The 18,693-nt window shown below is 47.5% G+C and overlaps 1 protein-coding gene and 1 pseudogene across 2 annotated transcripts in view; both read left to right on the plus strand.

The window, feature by feature from the left end:
- Positions 1-1,461: 1,461 nt before the first annotated feature.
- LOC147887616 (alpha,alpha-trehalose-phosphate synthase [UDP-forming] 1-like) overlaps positions 1,462-18,693 on the plus strand; it is a 266,990-nt gene continuing 249,758 nt past the window's right edge. Inside the window, exon 1 of one of the 2 annotated variants that reach the window (XM_087393097.1) lies at positions 1,462-2,390. In XM_087393097.1, coding sequence (XP_087249223.1) covers positions 1,841-2,390 — 550 coding nt within the window. In that variant the 5' untranslated portion in view covers positions 1,462-1,840. The remainder of the gene's footprint in view (positions 2,391-18,693) is intronic. The other variant, XM_087393098.1, reaches the window with a different exon arrangement.
- The window catches only part of LOC147887617 (uncharacterized), a 36,014-nt pseudogene continuing 32,436 nt past the window's right edge, over positions 15,116-18,693 (plus strand).

An 18,693-nucleotide genomic window follows, 5' to 3' on the forward strand; every position in this document is an offset into this window, starting at 1 on the left:
TGTGGGGACATTGAATAAAGGTGAAGTTCCATGTATCTAAACCAGTTCATTTGCTAGCTTGAAGAGATACGTATCTCATGCCTTTGCTAAATTGCTAGTTGATGATCAAGTGTAACTCGTCCAGGAGACCTTCTTGCCAAGGTAAATGTAGTGATTAGTAAAGTCAAGAGCCACATTACCTTGACAATGTATGGCCATGCTCAAGATTGCAACATATAAGTTGATTTAAGGGTTTGCATTTTTGGATGACCTTGTCATCCAAGTTCAAAGGGCTGCTTAACACTTGCTGCCATCAATAATATTTCTCTAAATGAGATTAGGTTGGGCATTCAAGAAAAGCATGGTACTCATTATTATGTAGTGGTCATACCTTCGGCTATCTTTTCCTTGTGACTGAATAAAATCTGACGTGGTGAGGTAGAGTTTGGATAGAACTGATTGGCTTGGAGATTTTGTTCCCCTTAAAAGTGGATGAGCTTTCAAGTGACAAGGTGGAGTTTGGATAGAGTTGATTGGCCCAAAGATTTTGTTCCCTCTAAAAGCTGATGTGGGAATTTGGTGGTATTGCGTTGCATATCTAGCAAAGAGGGCCCAAGAGACACTTTGATTGCCTCAAGTGTGTGTGTTAGAGAGAGAGAGAGAGAGAGAGAGAGAGAGAGAGATGTACACACACAGACCACATGCATGTGTGTGGATATGTGCACATGCAAGTGTGTGTGCGTGTGTGCATCCCACCCCCCCAACACGCTTTTTTTAAGGGTGAAAAGCCACCCTCCCAACACACTTTTTTTGTGTGTGGATGAAATCTATATGTTTTGATCTTATAAAAAGCATTCCCAACAAAACATCAAAAGATCTCATCATACGACAAGAAAGCAAGATAAGTAAGATCTCGACCGTGCAGGTAGTCGAAGAATTTGTCATAAAGACGCCTGGAAGAAGGGATACTTGGCAAGGGACGAATCACCAAAGCTCCTAACACACGAACACACAGACTTCTTTTGTGAAAACACAGACACATACACACACACGCACGCACACACAAATTTTTTAAAATACAGAAATGCACCTGTCTTTATATTACAAAGAGTCTGTTCCCAAAGTGGATACAAGATGAGAAAATTTCATTGTAGGACAAGTAGACACTACAATCTATCTGAAGAACACAGAGGCAATCATAAAAGGATTGCCCGAGTGACATTCGGAAGTAGAAGAGCACGGGAGAAGCAGGCAGTCCAAAGACAATGCGATCGCACGCACACACGAACACCCCATGAGAGAGAGAGAGAGACACACACACACACACACACACACATTTTTTTTTTTTTGGTAAGAGAGAGAGAGACACACACACACACACACACACACACCAAGCTCCCAAGAGAGAGAGACAAATTTGGTAGAGTGTTAACTTTCCTGAATTAGAGCATGAAGAAGAGAAGAAAATCTGAGAGGTGTCAGGAATTTGGGAGCAAAAGGAACAGCAAGCACCACCCTTCCTATATGTTGCCTGGTGGAGCAAGCTTGCACAACGCCCAGATTCCAATGGCCTTTTCCTCCTCCATACATATTCCTTCAGATGCTTCCTGACCATTCTCCCTTCTTCCCCGATCCCATCTCCCCCATTTCCTCCTGCCTCTCCTCCTTTGAAAATTTGTAGCTTTGCAACCATCGCACCTGCCCAGTTTCACGTTTTCTCTTCCTACATCCCTCAGGCTCCATCCCTGAAGCACCCACATCGCTCACGGTTCATTCATTCACATAGTACCGCTTCGACTTCGCACATTATATCCTTTCTTTTACTCTTGTTCACGGAATCTCACAGGGACCTCACGAGCGTATGCCTTATTCTCTGTCATTCAAAGGCTCGGAGAGACATAGAAGATGTGGGGACGACGAGTCCACCGCCAGCATTCCCCCTCGTCGACTTTCGTTGTCCACTCCTGGAGAGCTAGGTAGCCGGGCAGCAGCTCTTCCTCGGACAGCGTCTCTCTCTGATGAAGAACTTATTTCCGAACACTCCATCTCATCGAACCTCGCTCGAAATCCTCCTCTTGCTTCGACCCGGGTAGAGAGACTTCTGCAACAAAGACAACTGAACAGGTCACGTAGCTTGTTTCAGCAAGACAAAGAGCCAGATTTGAAGCCAGATGCCTTGAGCGAAGGTAATGCTAATGGAGGCTGGGACCGGGGAGATGGGTGGCGTGGCCGAGACATATTAACAACAGAAAGTGCTAGTAAACCGTTGTCAGAAGGATTTGATGACGCCTGGGATTTTAACGGGCAGCGTTTATTGGTAGTCGCCAATCGTTTACCGGTCTCTGCCACGAGAAAAGGGGATACATGGTCGCTTGAAGTGAGTGCCGGCGGCTTAGTCAGTGCTCTGCTAGGTAATACTACTTCTTTCGGATTTAAATGATCAATCTCGTGCGTGCTAATTTTTAAAATACATAAAATCATGCTCCTGTTCAAGGCCTCAAGCAAGCATGGTTGTGCTCGGAGCCATCCTGCACCAAATAAACTTGCCTCATGTCATGAATTTCTGTGCCGCGTTGTATTTCTGTCGTGAATGGCTCTCGCACAAATCCATGAACCTATGATGTAGGCTTGATTCTATAGCATCTCCATCGAGAAGTTTCTCTATGAGGGCTTCGGCCTCGGTGTCCTCTGTCCACCCCAACTGCATAACCTTGTTCCTTAGCTAGCTTCCAAAGCCTAGCATGAAAGCCTCTCTGCACACCTTATTGTAGCACATTGAGTGACAAGTGTGCCATACAGAAGCTTCTCCCCAGATCACAGATGCTTCTTCAACTCTCAACACCGTACATCAACCAATATAAGGTGTTTCCAAAAGCGTAGTACTAGCCACATCTATGCCATCTATGATTAGAGGGAACCTCAACCCCAAGGCACTTGAAGGTACCGAGAGTCCCCAGCTGGTTGACCTTGTGAGTATTCACCAGCATGAATTATCTACTCATTGCAAGGAAACTCTGTTGACATAAATGCTCCACTGCTTGCATTACTTTCTGCACCTCATTGTAAGAGCACAAGAAAAGAGCCACATTGCCCGAAGAGAAGGCACATAATGGTTTCCTGTCCGATCAACGGCTGAAAATTCCCCTCTTGCTGATCATGTTCCATTACCACGAGTTCAAATTTGTGATGCTTAGCCCGAAGGAAGTGGGCAGCCTTGCTCGACTCTGATGTCAGTTGGATAAATTTTAGCCTTTGAGGCCATCCTTTAATCCGAAGTTGGCATCATGCTTGTATATTCTGGCAACGGCAGATGTATGACTATGAGGTAATCTTTAATTTTCCGTCCTCTTGCACAATTCGAGTTTGGAGACCATATAATAGTCAACAAAACAGCACTAGAGAACCTCTCCCCGCAGCAGGTTCTCTTCCACGAGGAACACAAAATCTCTAAATGGAGACTGATATGCTTTCCTAAAACCAGCTTGAGCCTTGCAACTTGACCCTTTTCATGACTCTCAGCCCATAGACAGCTTTCTTTAGTCTGCATGCATGTGTACCTGTAGCATAACCTTTGACCACTAGCTTGACTTCGTACTTGTTCAAACTGCCATCAGACTTGAAATTTGCTTTTATACACCCACTTGATGCCGAATAGCCGGTACAATTGCTGATGTCAGCACCATGTCATGGCAGGCTGTATTCCCTTTGCAATCATGCTGCCTCCAATTGCAGACAGCCACGTGGCACCTCAGTATTCCTGCTGTCCACCATGGAAGCTCAGATCTGCCAGGTACTTGCTCCTTTGTGCCGCCCACGTTGCAGCCCATTTGCTGCCCGTGGCAGCCCCATGATTTGCTGTTTTGCTATATATAAGCTGCCCACATAGCAGCCAAGATGCTGCCCACATCCCCACATGGTTCACCTCCCCATGCTCTCCTCACATGGGGGCTTACAGATGGGGAGGTGACCACACCATTTCCAACACCCCCTCTCATCGACACATCTTGGTCCGATGCCAACATGTCGATAGATACTCTAGTAGCTCTCGTGTCGTAGCTATCTGGAACATTTTGGCGTTGATGTCGCTTCCTAGATTGTCATCCATACTCCAGTGGCTCCTGCTCCACTAGGTCCGGTTCCGCAGCACACCACCCAGTGTACATATTCCATCTTTGGTAGCATCAGATGGCACACCACCTCCTTCAATCACGTAACCGCCTTCGAACTCTAGTATTCTAGGCACCACCATCCTCCAATTGTCCCCCTCATGATGGGCGAACAGCCTGAAGTCCTCCAGGCACCATGCTCTCAGGGTCTGTTTCAACCCGTCCTCCATCTGGCAAGGTCTGCAGCCAAATAAGGTACTTGAGAAATCAAATCCTAAGCATACATCCAGATTACCTGGACCTTCAGCTTCCATGTGTAGTCTTGTGATCTCCCCTCTAAGTCACACCATCCATCTGATTCTGAATCCATAGGTCTCGTCGAAGAATCCTCCTCTGTGTTAGCAATACCAGCCAAGCGCCAAATGGCTCAAGCACTCAATGCTGTCCTTCACCTTCACAAATTCTCTTCTGACCATCTCTCAATGTTAGACATCCTTACCGTAACTGACACGTCCCAGCACTTTTGAAACCTCTGATCTGCAAACAAACACACACAACGCGAGAAACTGAGCAGGCTGCTCACCACCCAACCATGACATCTACAGGATGTGATCCCGAATCAGGAGATGTCCCCTCCGAGCCACGAGCTGAGCTACTGGCACGAACTCCCAACCAGATCCAAACCAGCCTGGTGTCCCATACCACCAGGTGGCGCTGTGAAGCCTGGGATCTGCTACTGGGCCTTGGGCTATGCTAAGATGCAGGCGCGCGTCCGCGACTCAACCCAGGATCATACCTAGCACCTGGGAACGAAACTTGCTCCCATCGGCTCCTCGAGAATTGAACCCCCTGGGCCCCTTTTATAGACTCGGGCCCCAAACGCCAAAAATAGCGAAGACCTCAAACTGGTTCGTACCCTTGCCACTCAACCCGAGAATCAAGCCTGCCTAGCTCTAAGCCTCCCCAGGCTACCTGAGCTAGTCTTGTGTATCCAGTACACGTCAGATACCAATCCGTGCACATGACATACTTCCCCTCCTCTAAGAACTCACTCCTGAGCTCGCTAAAAAACTCGGAAATGTTCTTTGGAGGTTTTGTAATGTCTCCCATGTTGCATCCTCCTCAACACGATCCTTTCACTTGATCTTGTATTCCGTGATAGATCGATTACGAATCTGTCTGTCACGAAATTCAAGAATACACTCAGGTTCGTGTGGAATAAAAGTCAAATTTGTTATTACTTGGGCGAATATAGCCCATATTCAGGTAATCCTGTAGGTGTGTAGCTAGCTCATCCTCCTCAAGCTGGCTCATCCTATAAGGTGGTACACTAATAGGTTGAGCGCCAGGGACTAAATCTATGCGATGATCTACTGCCCGTTCTGGAGGTAAACCTTCCGGCAGTTGAGCAGGGAATACATCCTTGAAACTATCTAACAACATTCTCAATTCACGGTGTTCAAACACACTTAAATCATTCTTGTTATTTACAGAAACAACAAATGAAGAAAGTAGAATCAAAACACACTGATAGACATCATAATGAGAAGTGTTTAATATATTCCGAAGCTGCATCGTAGATACAATAGGTCCCTGAGAAGAGGGAATATTATCACACTGAATACAAAATTGGGTGTCCTTATCCACAAAAGAAAGGGTATGCTCCATCCATCCAATCCGAATATTGTGGCTTTTAAACCACTCTATTCCGATTAACAAGTCCACATGCTCCAAGTGCATAACATAGCACGTAAGAGCCCCTGTGTATGCTTGAATCCGGATAGGAAGCGCTTCAATCTTGCGATCCCAAAACTGCTTCCCAGCTGGAAGCTGCACCTCATAGGTATGATCGCTAGGTATCGTGGACAGCCTCATCTTCTGCACAAATTTGTAATTAACAAAGTTGTGAGAGCTGCCCGGGTCAAAGAGAATGTGAACCCTTTGGTCCCTAACTTCTCCATAAACTCGGAAAAGATCATGGGAACCAAACAACGAAGTATTGAACGTGCAATTACAAGAAAGTGGGCAGGTAATGACATTTACAGAAATACTTGTCATCAAAACCTGGTTCGCTCCCTTGGCTTTGGTACCTGGACCTGCCTGGAGCTTCGGTCCAAGCGCTAACTTTTGATTCTTGCGATTTGGGCATTCATTCTTGGTGTGGCCCCGCTCCTCGCAGTAGAAGCAACGTCCTTCCTTCTTAAGCTTCAATGTACGAAGGAAACGGGCTCGACCATTCTTTACCTGAGTCAAGTGTTTCTTGGAGGCGTTGTCCGTAGACTTCGTCTCCCCGGTACCAGTTGTAGACTGGAAGAACTTCCGTTTGTTCTTCCCACTCGTGTCGGAAACTGTAGTTGCCTTTGCACCGGCCATGGTATCATCATAAATACGCGCGTATACCTAGATGAATCCAGGAACATTCCCAAACTCATCCTCTAAAAACACAACATACGCGCGTAATTCATGGCCTCTTGCAATGTTGTACATTTGTTGTTCTTGATCTGCAACTTGTACGAATCTGGCAAACCATCCACAAAGAAACCTAACAAGGTCACTGGATCCATCTTTGTGGCCTAGGTCTGTAGATCTCGAAACCTTTGAAGACAAACTTCAAACGTCAAGTTCAGCTTAGACATATCGAGGGCTTTAAGCTTGCCTACGATATCATAGTCGTCCTCCTTCTTCAGGAACTCCTTCCTGAAGACCCCTTCGAAATCTATCCATGTAACCGGCTTAGGTTGGAGTTTCTTCCACCATAACAAAGCCTTTCCTGACATAAAGCCAGCTGCAAGCTGTATTTTCTTTTCATCTGGGTACGGGTGGAACTGGAAGTGTACCTGCCACTTGTGCAACCAAGTGTCAACAACCTCCTTAGTTCGAGACTTCTGATCTCCGGGAAAAGGGTCTGGAGTTATGTTCGGACGTAGCACTGAAGCCATGGCATCCACATGTGTGAAAGCCTGCACAGTGCTAGTCAGAAGGGTGAGAGTCGTCTGAATCCCTTGGAGTTGCTGTGTCAACCCCGTTTGATTCGCATTAACTTGCTCGAATTTTCCATCCAGAGCAGTGGTGAATTCATTAGAAGGCCTTCTTCGTAATCAGATCGTCATAAAGACCCTGGTCTTCCTCAGCAGGGTAGTCTAAATCCTGGTCTCCCATGGCAAACTCAGGATTTACAGAATCAGCCATGTCTGAAATCTGATCTGAAAAGAGTATAAAACTGAGAGAAATAACTGGGGGAATCGAAGCTGGAAGGAGAGTGGAGGAGAGAAAAACTATCCCAAGAGATGCTGACGAAAGAAGAGGAGCCGGTCGAAAGAAGATGCTGGAAACTGACGATCAGCGGGCGTAGATGATCCCGGAGTCTTTCCTTGCTGGTTTCGCTGCAGGCTGCAGTGTACGGAAATCTGCAGCAGACCGTACTGTACGGAATCCTCCCGCTGGCTGTACGAATTCTGACGCAGTCTGTACGGATGCTTGTCGCAGGCTGTACGGATGCTGACGCAAGCTGTACGGATGCTGACGCAAGCTGTACGGATGCTGATGCAAGCTGTATGGTTGCTGACGCAAGCTGTACGATAGCCTGTCGCAGGCTGTACCGAATTCTGATAGCGCAATCCAATCGATGTGCAAGGAGGTCTACTTGCGCACACTAGCTGAGGCTATGGTTGAGCTTGGGTCCTTGCCAAACTATATAGGGGATGGTGTAGCTAATCTAGGAAGCTATGCTTCCCAGAAAAGCTCACCCTCCCAAACTTGGAGGGTGGTGCTTTTTCGAAAAAAGCAACACCTCCCACAGAGTGGCCGCACCCTGCTCCAGCCCCTGGCGCACCCCCCTACCTGGCCGAAATCCCTTCCAGCCATGGCGCTACCTCACAGCCACTCGCACTAACGTCACCTACCCCTACGCAGCCCTGACCAGCAACGAAACCTCCTCGCCTGCCACTCAGCTCTTCTCACGCCTCTCCTACCTGCATCTCCACTCTCTCCTAGCTACGCCTCAACCCTCTCTCACTATTTCCTTCAGCAATTCCGAAATCACATACTCTCCTTCTCCTACCTTTTTTCCTACATCCTGACCACCCCCGATAACCCATGAACCAACAAGAACTTGCAGCACCAGATTTCGAATTTAGGGCATACCTGGAGGAAGAAATCGTCCAAAGTTTTCGCATCAGAAGTTCCTACCTCAGGAGCGGCCCAGCCAGGTAGGTGGTCGGCCCAGTTGGCCTAGGCCGACCAGCTGGTCGGCCAGGGTTGGTCGGCCCAAATCCCTGGCCCATCCCCCCTCTGTCCCCCTCTGTCCTCCTGTCTCGTGGGTGCCGGAATTGTGCTGGAGCGGGTCCTGTGGAGGTCGAAAAGAGCCTGAATACGGACTAACTGAGACCTCTCTCACTGGGGGGGCACACCCACATCAAAGGCCCTCACTCTGTACAGAACACCTGGAGATGTCAATCTCAACATGATCTTGTACTGAATCCCCCTCATCCTTGCTTACGCCATAGAGAGGTCTAGAATCCTCGCTTCATTTTTGAGCTCGTACATGTCCCTCAAAGTGGTCAGGTGATGCTGTGGGCTGGCTCTGCACCTCTGCTAGGCTCCACAAGATGCACTGCTGGAAGGACTGCTCCAGCTCCAGAAGACGAGAAATGAGGGGAGAGGGGAGGCACATATATAGCCCAGCCCCCCCCCCCCTCCCAGTCGGCCAGCATAGGGGGGTCACTGACCAGCCAGCTCATGAGGGCCGACCCTCTGCCCTAGGGGGACCCCTACAGCCTGCTATATAGGGCTGTCCAGGCCCTAAATGAGGACACACACCTCCCCAAAACAGGGGCTATAGCTAGCCAAGGTGGCCAACCTGCAGGTCGGCCCACCTACTGCTCTATAGCCCACAAATAGGGGCTCATAGAAGGCGCCTAAGGGCAGCAGGGTGAGACACACCTGCTCACACAACCCTGCACCCTCCCGGGGTACCTCCGTGGCCTGCATGGCATCACATGAGGCCAGACTAACCTACTCTCATGGGGGCGGGCACACCCACAACAGAGGCCCTCACTCTCTACCCTAGCCTCACTCATTGGGCGGGCACACCCACAATCAAGGCCCTCTCTCTCTAAGGTGACATCAGAGATGTTGACCTCCAACACCTCTGTCCTTACCCCAAAAGGTGTTGTCCTAGTACCCCGTGGCACTTATAGATCCCTGAGCCCATGTGCTCGTTGTCGAGCTTCTGTAGACTTAGTGATGCATTTTTTAATTATTCTGTGCCGTGATCTCTTCACCTTGCTGCCCTAGATGTCAGCCTAGGTGTGCAGGCCTAACTCAGCTTTGTCTGCAGCTCTTCAACCTCCTTCTGGATGTAGGCCCTATAGGTGCTGATCTGCTCCTCTAGTCTGCTGAGGAACTGCTGCTCCAAATAATGTTGAATGAGGCCCCAAGTGCCTAGCTGACTACCTGGTCTGTCCACCCGACCTGTTTGGGCTCTCTTTTTGGGGGTGTGCAGACCCTGCTTGGCCATGTGGCATCCAGCTACCGGCCCAAGCAGATCTGCCTCTGCCGTGGCCTTTTCCAGGTCCTATTTGGATGAAAGAGGATGCATTATCCTGTTAAATGGTGGGAAACATTTGGTGCCAACACTCCTAAATTGCAGCAGCTTGCAATTCGGATTCTCTTTCAAGGAAGTTGTGCATCCCCTTGTGAGAGGAATTGGAGCACCTTTTCTCTTATACACACTAAAAGAAGGAATAGGTTGAAGCCTCCCACACGGAGAAGTTAGTCTACATACATACAAATCTCAGGCTCATTTCTAAGATAAAGGGGAGAGGGTGTGAGAAAATGCAGGTAACTTTGGAGATGATTAACAAGGAGAAGGGCTGATTAATTTTTAAGAACTACAAGAGCCAGATGAAGAGACTTCCACTAAAGGTGAGACAAGTCAAGTGCTGGAGGGTCAAATGATGTTTTAGATGCTACTGCAATGGTTGATGATGTTGATGCTGCTGCTGATGATGGTGGTGATGATGATGAGGGAGAGGAAGAGGAAAGAGTCGACCATTGAGACTGTAGAGCTAGCATACTGAAGCTATAGTCTTGACTTTTGCAGCCTCATTTCTATTTGGCTAGGCTTTAGAAGTAGAGAGTTTCAGCTTTGATGCTTGAAAGCTGAAAGTTGAACTTGGAAGTTTTCCTAGACTTGTCTTTTTTGCAGCCTCATTTCTTTTTTTGCCTAGGCTTTAGAAGTTTAGAGTTTTCAGCTTCGATGCTTGAAAGCTTGAAAGTTTGAACTTGGAAGTTGGAAGTTTTTCTTAGATTTGTCTTTTAAAAGTTTTAAACCCCATGATTCTTCAATCCTTGATCATTGATGTATTTTGGCGCGACTGATGAATAATGTGACATGCAGTAACAAGCCTTTTAAATTTCAATCACAATGTTTTGGATCTAGGATCTAGATTGAAGATTCTATAATGTGTTCAATGTTTAATATATTTTTGGAATGCTTAAGTAGTTGAAACTTGAAACTTGAACTTGTTAATAGTTGAAACTTGAACTTGAAATTTTCTATACCTCATATTTTGAAAGTACGAAAATTTTAGGGCCGCGTATGGCTCAGCTAGGGGCGTCTTTCCAAACTTATTCATGCCCGTATGCGTATGTAGTATGGAAATGTATGGGAAAATTTATGGCCAATACTCTCACATCAACACTTCAGCAAGTAAACAACCAACATATTGGGAGCTAGAATGCTCCTAAACAAAACAAAGACACAGATTGGCCCTGACCCTTGGTGCCCCTTTCGGTATTTTTTTATTATTTGGAGGTCCCTGAAACTGAGTTACACAATGGATTCAATTTCACTTGCATCAAGGGCATTATTCAGCCCATTAAGCATCCATGTACCATGCATATTACCAAGCATGTTAGTGGGCATCCATTATTGTTCCAGATGGCCTGCACTAAGTGTCACGAGGACGTGAAAAGTGATTTAAAGTATCTTCGTAACTCAACCTACGCTTAACCCGGGGTTAACCATGGTTAAGTGTTGCAATGGTTTGGCCGTGAGGGACTGGCTAGAGGAAGTGCACACTTCGTAGAAGTTCCTAAGGGCAAAGTCTAGGTGCACCACTAGGTCCTAGGGGCAAGGCAAAGGCTTTAAAAGAGGGGTCTAAAAGTTGGGCCCAAGGACAACCAACGTTGTCCTTGGTATGGGGGTTAGGACTTTAATGAAGGGGCAAATGGCAAGGAGGAGGTGCCATTTGTCAAGCATGTGTATGCATGCCCTTCCCCCACCTTCCATCTCTCTCCCCTCACTCTCCCAGAGGTGTTGGACGTTTTCAGTTGTTCTTGTGCAATTTTTGAGCTGTTTCAAGCCTGTTTTCAGCCGTTTTAACACTGTTTTGATTGTTCTAAGGCTAGTACGCACTTCTAGGAAGTGCCATAACTCATTTTTGAACTTTTGGAAAATTTTTGTACGGACTGTACGGACGTTCGGACGGCTGTACAGAATCCGTACAGACGTGTTCAGCGGCCTCCAACAGGTGCCCGGGGTTGTCTTTTGCTGTGCTGGACCTTTGTGCACATGTTTTTGGCTGTGTGGTGGCTTTTGGAGCTGTTTTGGACCAGTGCAGGCTGCAGGAGGAACTTTCCCTGTTGCTTTTGGCACCTTCTCTTAGGAGGACTCAGGCACAGATCTCGAGGCAATCATTTCGGGGCAGATCTGTGAACCATCTTTCCTCTACATCTCTTTCTTGTTCACCCTCCGCTCTCTACCTTCATTCCTCTCTTCTCCTGATTGCTGGAAGACACCTGCACCTTGCGGGGAGCTTGGACAGAGGATAGGTGCGAGGAAGGAGCTCGCCCCTCTGCCACGGATAGCGGGAGTTGGTTCCAGGTTCGGTTTTTCCTTGTTCTTTCTTGCTTTGCAGTTTTTTGCAGTGCATGCGTGTTGTGTGCAGTCCTTTCAGGACTCCAACAGGTTCTAGTAAGCACCCAAAGGCCAAGGTGATCTTGTGGAAGGCCTAAGGACAGTGTGGATGCATGTGATAGCCTTGAGGCTGCCTTGAGCTCAGTTTGCTAGTGGTTTGGATGCCTAAATGCCTCTAAGTTGTGTCAGATCAGAAGTGAATGCTTGAGTATGCCTTGCCAGTGGGAATTCTAGTGGTGCACTGGGATTAGATGCCTTGAAGACAAGTAGAGGATTTGTAGAGAGGAACAATGCAAGGTTGAACCCTTGTTGTAAAGCATTCAGAAGCATTAAATAAATGCTGTAAGGGGCGTCAAGGCATTTGGGGCCAATGGGTGCACTGTGTGTGTACTATTTTCATTGAGCAGGGGCATTCTAGCCTCACCTTTGTTGTTGTTGAAGCTTGTTTCTAAGTTGTGCTAAGTGATTTAAGTGAATGAAGCTTGCATTGTGGCTATTTATGAAGTTTATGATTGAGTAGAAGAAGATCACTACCCTTCTGTTTATTGAAGGCCGGTTTCAGTGGTTCCATTGCGGGGATCGTCACCATCTTCCTATAGAGGTGGGCCCTGGTAGTGTTGGGTGAAGGACACCTTCAGTGCAATTGTTGCTATAGCCATCAATCTTAGCAAGCATGTCACACCGTGAGAGGTCATTGACGATTTCAAAGCAGGAGGGGCAGGATGAAGACAAAGCATCAGAGAGCTTTGAAGAGGAGCACAGTACCAGCGGAGCATGCCACGGAGGACTCACAGTACCAGCGGAGCATGCCACGGAGGACTCATCGAGTCTCTCCTGAGCATGCCACGGAGGACTCACAGGATGAGGTAGATGAGGCAGAGGAGCTTGATCCCAATGCACTTTTTCAGCTACGAATGCAAAGTGTAGCGGGAGCCTTGTCGCAGTTGCAACATGCTGTCACGGAGATTATGCAAGCTCCTCCCCCTATGGTTGCTTCCCCTGGAAGCAAAAAGTCATCTCAAAAGAAACATAAGAAGCATAAGAAGACCCTTAGGCATGTTTCTTTCAGTGGACAGCCGCCAGAGATGCCCTCGATCACCCCTGTAGCGGGTAATGCCAATAACTTCCATTCATTCAATCAGGGACAGCAAGCCCTTCCTCAGCCCATGATGCATCCAGGATATTTCGGAGGGGGATCAGTTTTTCAGGCAATGGTGGCACCATCCACAGAGGCACCCGGAATGCCAGGTAGCTTTATGGGCAGCACGCAGCCAGGAATGCAGAGTTTCCAGCAACCTATGATGGGTGGAATGCCCCTTGCAAATGTTAGAAAATACCCAACAGAGGGTACACGCAGCGGAAATAATGCCCAGGAGCTCAAACTGTGCGGTGTGGGTGTGGAATCACAAACTTCTTTACTTATGTGCATTCAATAGGTGTGCAGACTCATCAATAGACAATGAACCAAACTAGATAGAGAAACCACCAAATAATATATTTCCGTCCACAACTATGGACACAATACAAGAGAGACAGATCCAGAGTCCCACCAATGGTGTGGTCCTCTGATCTTACCACAAAGTCTTTGTCCTATCTGCTGGCTATCTCTAGACTAGAGTCCGCGTGCTCCACCTCGAGCGTGAGTAGACTTTCCGTCTAGGATGATCCTCTCCACCTTGCTGTCTGGAAACCAGTCTAGGTGGGCAGCTTCCTGGCTAAGTCTGCAGCCCTGCTAGCACCTCTCTATCCTCCTGAATGTAGGTCCAGAGGGTGGCTACCTGCTGCTCCTTTCTGCTCTGGATCTGCTGTTGCAAGTGATGATCTCAGCAACCTTCTGCCCTAGAAGACAGTCTAGGTTCAGCCTCTCCCTGAGCTAAGCCTGCAGCACCTCAGCACAGTTCACCTCCTGGTCATAGGCCCAACTGCTGCTGCTCTGCTGCTCCTTCCTGCTCCCTGAAGTGCTGCTAGGCTGGATGATGAAATGAGGCCTGAGCCTCTCCTTTTATAGGCCCTGAGGCCTGCTGTAGAAAACCGACCAGTGTGCCCTGACTGGGCCGACTGGACAGACTAGGTTGGCTGGCCCAACCGACCTGGTTGGCTCAGCCCAACCAGCCCTATATAAGGACCCTTTGCTGGCCCTTTGTTCCATGCAGGGTCCAGCTCCTTTGCTGCTGTCCTGCCACCTGCCAGCCCTGCTTGCAAGCCATAGACCTGCCCATAGACCCCCACTATACTGCGCCTTGCTGCAGCCCTTTGCCGGCGCCTTGTCCTTCCCGTACACGTACGTACTATTGCTGATGTCATCGTGCCTTTTACCTGGGACACCCCGCCATGTCTGCTGTTCCAGATTCACCTCTTCCAGGCCAGATCCTGATGCTGAATGCCTCGCCATCTGCTCCTGTTGTTGGCGCCATCTGTTGCAGCCACCTTGACTACAGGTGTGTTCCCTTAGCTGGCTGCCCACATGACCGCCTATGTGCTGCCCATGTGGCAGCCCCCCCTCTCTCTCTTCTCTGGACTTATTCTGCCCTAGGTCTCCCTCCCCCACGCTCTCCTCATATGGTGGCTTACAGATGGGGAGGTGACCATTCCAACAGCAAATGCCAATATGATGTACTCAAACATTGGGATGCAGCCTGGAATGCAGACAGGAATGCCTTGGACAAAGGGCAATACTTGGAATATGCCACAGATGCAGGGAGTCGAACCTGGAATGCCAAACCCCACCATGGGTACGGTTGGAAAGACTCAGAATGCGGGAGCAGTGATGCCCCCACCGTTTTTACAGGCCCCCGTTTGTGACAATCTCACCCCTAAAGGCAAATTGAAAGATTACAAGGAGGGAGGGGCAACTGTCAAGTTTGAGACTTTCAATGGGATGCAGGACAGATTGAAGGCTTTGACATTCGTGCAACAGTTTGATGCTGCCTACTCAAGTGGACACTTCACAGAATCCTCTAAAGTCCGAAAGGCAGCCACCTTTTTGAAGGGCAATGCGCTCCAATGGTGGACCAACCTCCTCTTGCAAGGCAGAGCACCTACCACTTGGGTCGAATTCAAGCAGGTCTTCTCAGCAGCATGGCTTAGTACCACTTTTGAGGTGGATATCATGACCACCTGGTACAGGTTGGATTCTGCAAATTGCAGAAATTTGGAGGACTATTATAAGAAGTTTTGGGAAGCCCTACTGCCAGTGAATTCTTACAGACATGTGCCGCTGTCCGAGCAAATTGAAAGATATTGCTGCGGGTTGCCAAAGGAGATTCGGGACTATTGCACGAAGACAAGGGTTTCCAATATGTCTCAGTTGGTTGAGAATGCCACTACAGCTTATGCACTAATGCAAGGAAAAGTTTCTGGGTTCAAAGGAAGCTCACAGGAGACATCAAGGCCAAAGGGCAGCAAGACGGAATCCCCTAAGAAGTTCAAAAAGTTTTTGCAGCCCATGAAGGCAAAGTTTGTTGGAGGACAGAGGTGAGTACCGATGTCTGATGAGGAAAAGCAAATTCTCTATGATGCCAACAAGTGTTATATTTGCAAGGAGGAAGGCCACAGGGCTTTTGAATGCCCACATAAGAAGCGGAAGTTCCCTCCTTCTGAGCAGAGTGAGCACAAGGAGGAAAAGAGGATCGATCAGAAGAATAAAAAGCCCAAGCCCACTGCTGGTCTTTTGCCAGACTTGATTGGGGCTGTTCAGAATACAGATGCTACAGAGTTATGGCGGGCATGGGGCAAGATAAGAGACCAGACAGCTCTGATGTTTTTCGATCCGGGAGCCAAGGCCAATTTCATCTCTCCAGAGCTGGCTGGAAAGTTAGGAATAAGGGCAGAAGAGATGGGTCCTTTGTGTGATGCAGATATGGCGTGTCCGGGACTCAGCTAGTCTGTTACTCCGGTGATAGGCAAGCTGCGAATGCATATTCAGAGCTACGTGGACACAGAAGAGTTCTATATTATGCCGTTGAATGGTTGTGATGTGTTACTGGGGATACCTTGGCACTTTCGTGTTGGGACTTTTTGGATACAAAGAATAAAACAATCACAATCACTCACCATGGCAAGACCCACGTTCTGGATGCTAAATTGAAGGGAGAATCCATCCCTGTTGTATCTGCTTCTGCCATTGGCAACGTAATGAAAAAGCATCTTTCAGCGTACTTAGTGTTTGCATATGAAAAGAAGTCAGTAGAAGAAGAGTCTCATTTTTCTAAGCTGGAAAAACAGCGGACAGATTTTCTTTTTCAGTTTAGGGACTGTTTTTCTGACTCACTTCCATAGGAGTTGCCCCCTGAAAGGCCAGAAGACCACACGATAGATATAATCCCTGGTAGCAGTCCTCCTAACCGACCTCCTTACGGGGTCAGTGCAGCCCAGCAAGAGGAAATTATGAACCAAGTCAAGGACCTGCTGGAGAAGGGGCTGATTCAGCCCAGCTCTTCACCTTACTGCTCACCCGTGCTCTTGGTCCAGAAGAAGGATGGATCCTGGTGGATGTGCATAGACTATAGAGCCCTCAATAAGATTACCATTAAGAACATATTCCCTATACCTCAGATAGATGATATTTTGGATAGGTTACAGGGGTTTGGAATGTTCAGCCATATTGATATGAAGAGTGGTTATCACCAGATCAGAATTCAGCCAGAGGATGTTCACAAAACAGCATTTCGTACCACATTTGGTCTGTACGAGTTTCTTGTCATGCCATTTGGGTTAACTAATGCACCTCCCACCTTCAACAGAATGATGGACAGGATTTTTAGAGAGCACCGAACCTTTGTTGGCACTTTCTTCGATGATATCATCGTGTTCTCTCAGGATGAGGCTGAACATAGGAAGCACCTGGCAATTGTTCTCGAGGAGCTACTGAAGCATAAGCTGCTTGTCAATGCCAAGAAAAGTGAAATCTTCATGCATGAGATCCATTTTCTCGGGCACATTGTTTCCAAGGATGGAGTTAGGATGGACCCTGCCAAGGTAGAGGCCATCAGGAATTGGCCATACCTGAAGAACATCCATGAAGTACGTAGCTTTCTGGGCTTGTGCTCGTACTACAGGAGGTTCATTCGGTATTTTGCAGAGATTGCATCTCCTTTACATGCCTTACAGAAGAAAGGGGTCACTTTCAGATGGGGTCCCAAAGAAATTGCAGCTTTTGACCCACTGAAGGAGCGACTCTGCTCAGATCCTGTGATTATTTTGCCAGATCTTCGCAAACCCTTCGCTGTCCAAGCAGATGCATGTGGGAACAGCGTAGGAGGGGTACTTATGCAGGATGGAAGAGTCGTGGCATACAAGAGTAGAGTGCTCCAGGATGCTGAAATGAATTTTGGCATCTATGAGGAAGAGATGTTGGCTGTCATACATGCTCTTTTGACCTGGAAGCATTATCTTTTGGGTGCTGATTTTCATGTTCAGACCGATCATCAATCACTGCGGTACTTTCTCACTCAGAGAAAGTTGTCTGAGAAGCATATGAGGTGGGCAAATTTTCTTTCTATGTTTCATTTTCAGATTGTGCATGTGCATGGGAAGAAGAATGTTGTTGCAGATGCACTCTCACGCAAGTGTGTGCCAATTATGGCAATCACTAGAAGGAGAAAGGATGACGCATGACAGAGATCCCAGAGAGAAAGGGGTTGCTAAATCTCTTGATACAAGAATGATCGTCCTTGAAAGTCGCATAGAACATGTTGCATCAGCCACATACACAAATCTACGGTATCATACAAACCTTGAACTCCAAGGCTTAATCATCATAGTTTTGATTGGAAATCTGCTATCAGAGTTCTTTCAGGTATAGATTTTGAAAAAATTTATTTGATGTGAAAATATATTATAACAATTGAGTCCTGTTTTTGCAGTATATTGGATACAAAAGTAGAGCATATCAATGGCAGCTTAGAAACAGCTGTGGCAAGTGCTTCAATGGCAGAGAAAAAGTGCAATCTTCTTGGAGCGGAACTTGTGGGCTTGGCATGGGAGAAAGCCTTCAGTGGATCATTTTTCGTGTTTTTGGATGTGTTGCATATGCCCACGTGCCTGTGGAGTTTCGACATAAGTTGTCAGATAAGGCACTAAAGTGTATCTTTGTTGGTTATAGTGCACAAAGCAAAGGCTATCGTCTCTACAATCTTGCCACACGCAAGATTTTTGTGAGTAGAGATGTAATTTTTCAAGAGAATTCAGCATATACACATGCTGAATTCACTATTCCAGTTGCTTCAGATGATGCTTTTGAGGGGTTGCTTCCTATTGCTTTTGGTTCCCCAGCTGATGCTCATGCTGAAAATCAGCATTTACAGCAACCTCCACTTGCTCCACATGCCCCGATTCAGCCACATGTTGATTTTGTTTCTTCCCAAGTAGTGGATGATGCTGTCAGGCAAGAGATTCAAGAGATACATGCAGCAAAAACAGTTCCGAATTGGTTGCTACAGACTCTCAGGGAGAGTAGACTTGAGGCAAAAGCTTTTGAAGAAGCCGAGGATAATGTGCACTGGATGAATGCCATGCACAATGAATTGCAGTCCATTGAGAAAAATCAGACTTGGGATGTTGTGGATTTACCACTAGGCAAACATGACATTGGTACCAAATGGGTTTTCTAAGTGAAAAGGAAGCGAGATGGGTCTATTGATAGGTACAAGGCACGACTAGTTGCCAAAGGCTATGCTTAGAAAAAGG

Source organism: Dipteris shenzhenensis, chromosome 22 (genome assembly GCF_047967505.1).
Source record: "Dipteris shenzhenensis isolate YYH24624 ecotype China chromosome 22, Dip_SZ_1.0, whole genome shotgun sequence".
In the NCBI taxonomy this organism is placed as follows: Eukaryota; Viridiplantae; Streptophyta; class Polypodiopsida; order Gleicheniales; family Dipteridaceae; genus Dipteris; species Dipteris shenzhenensis.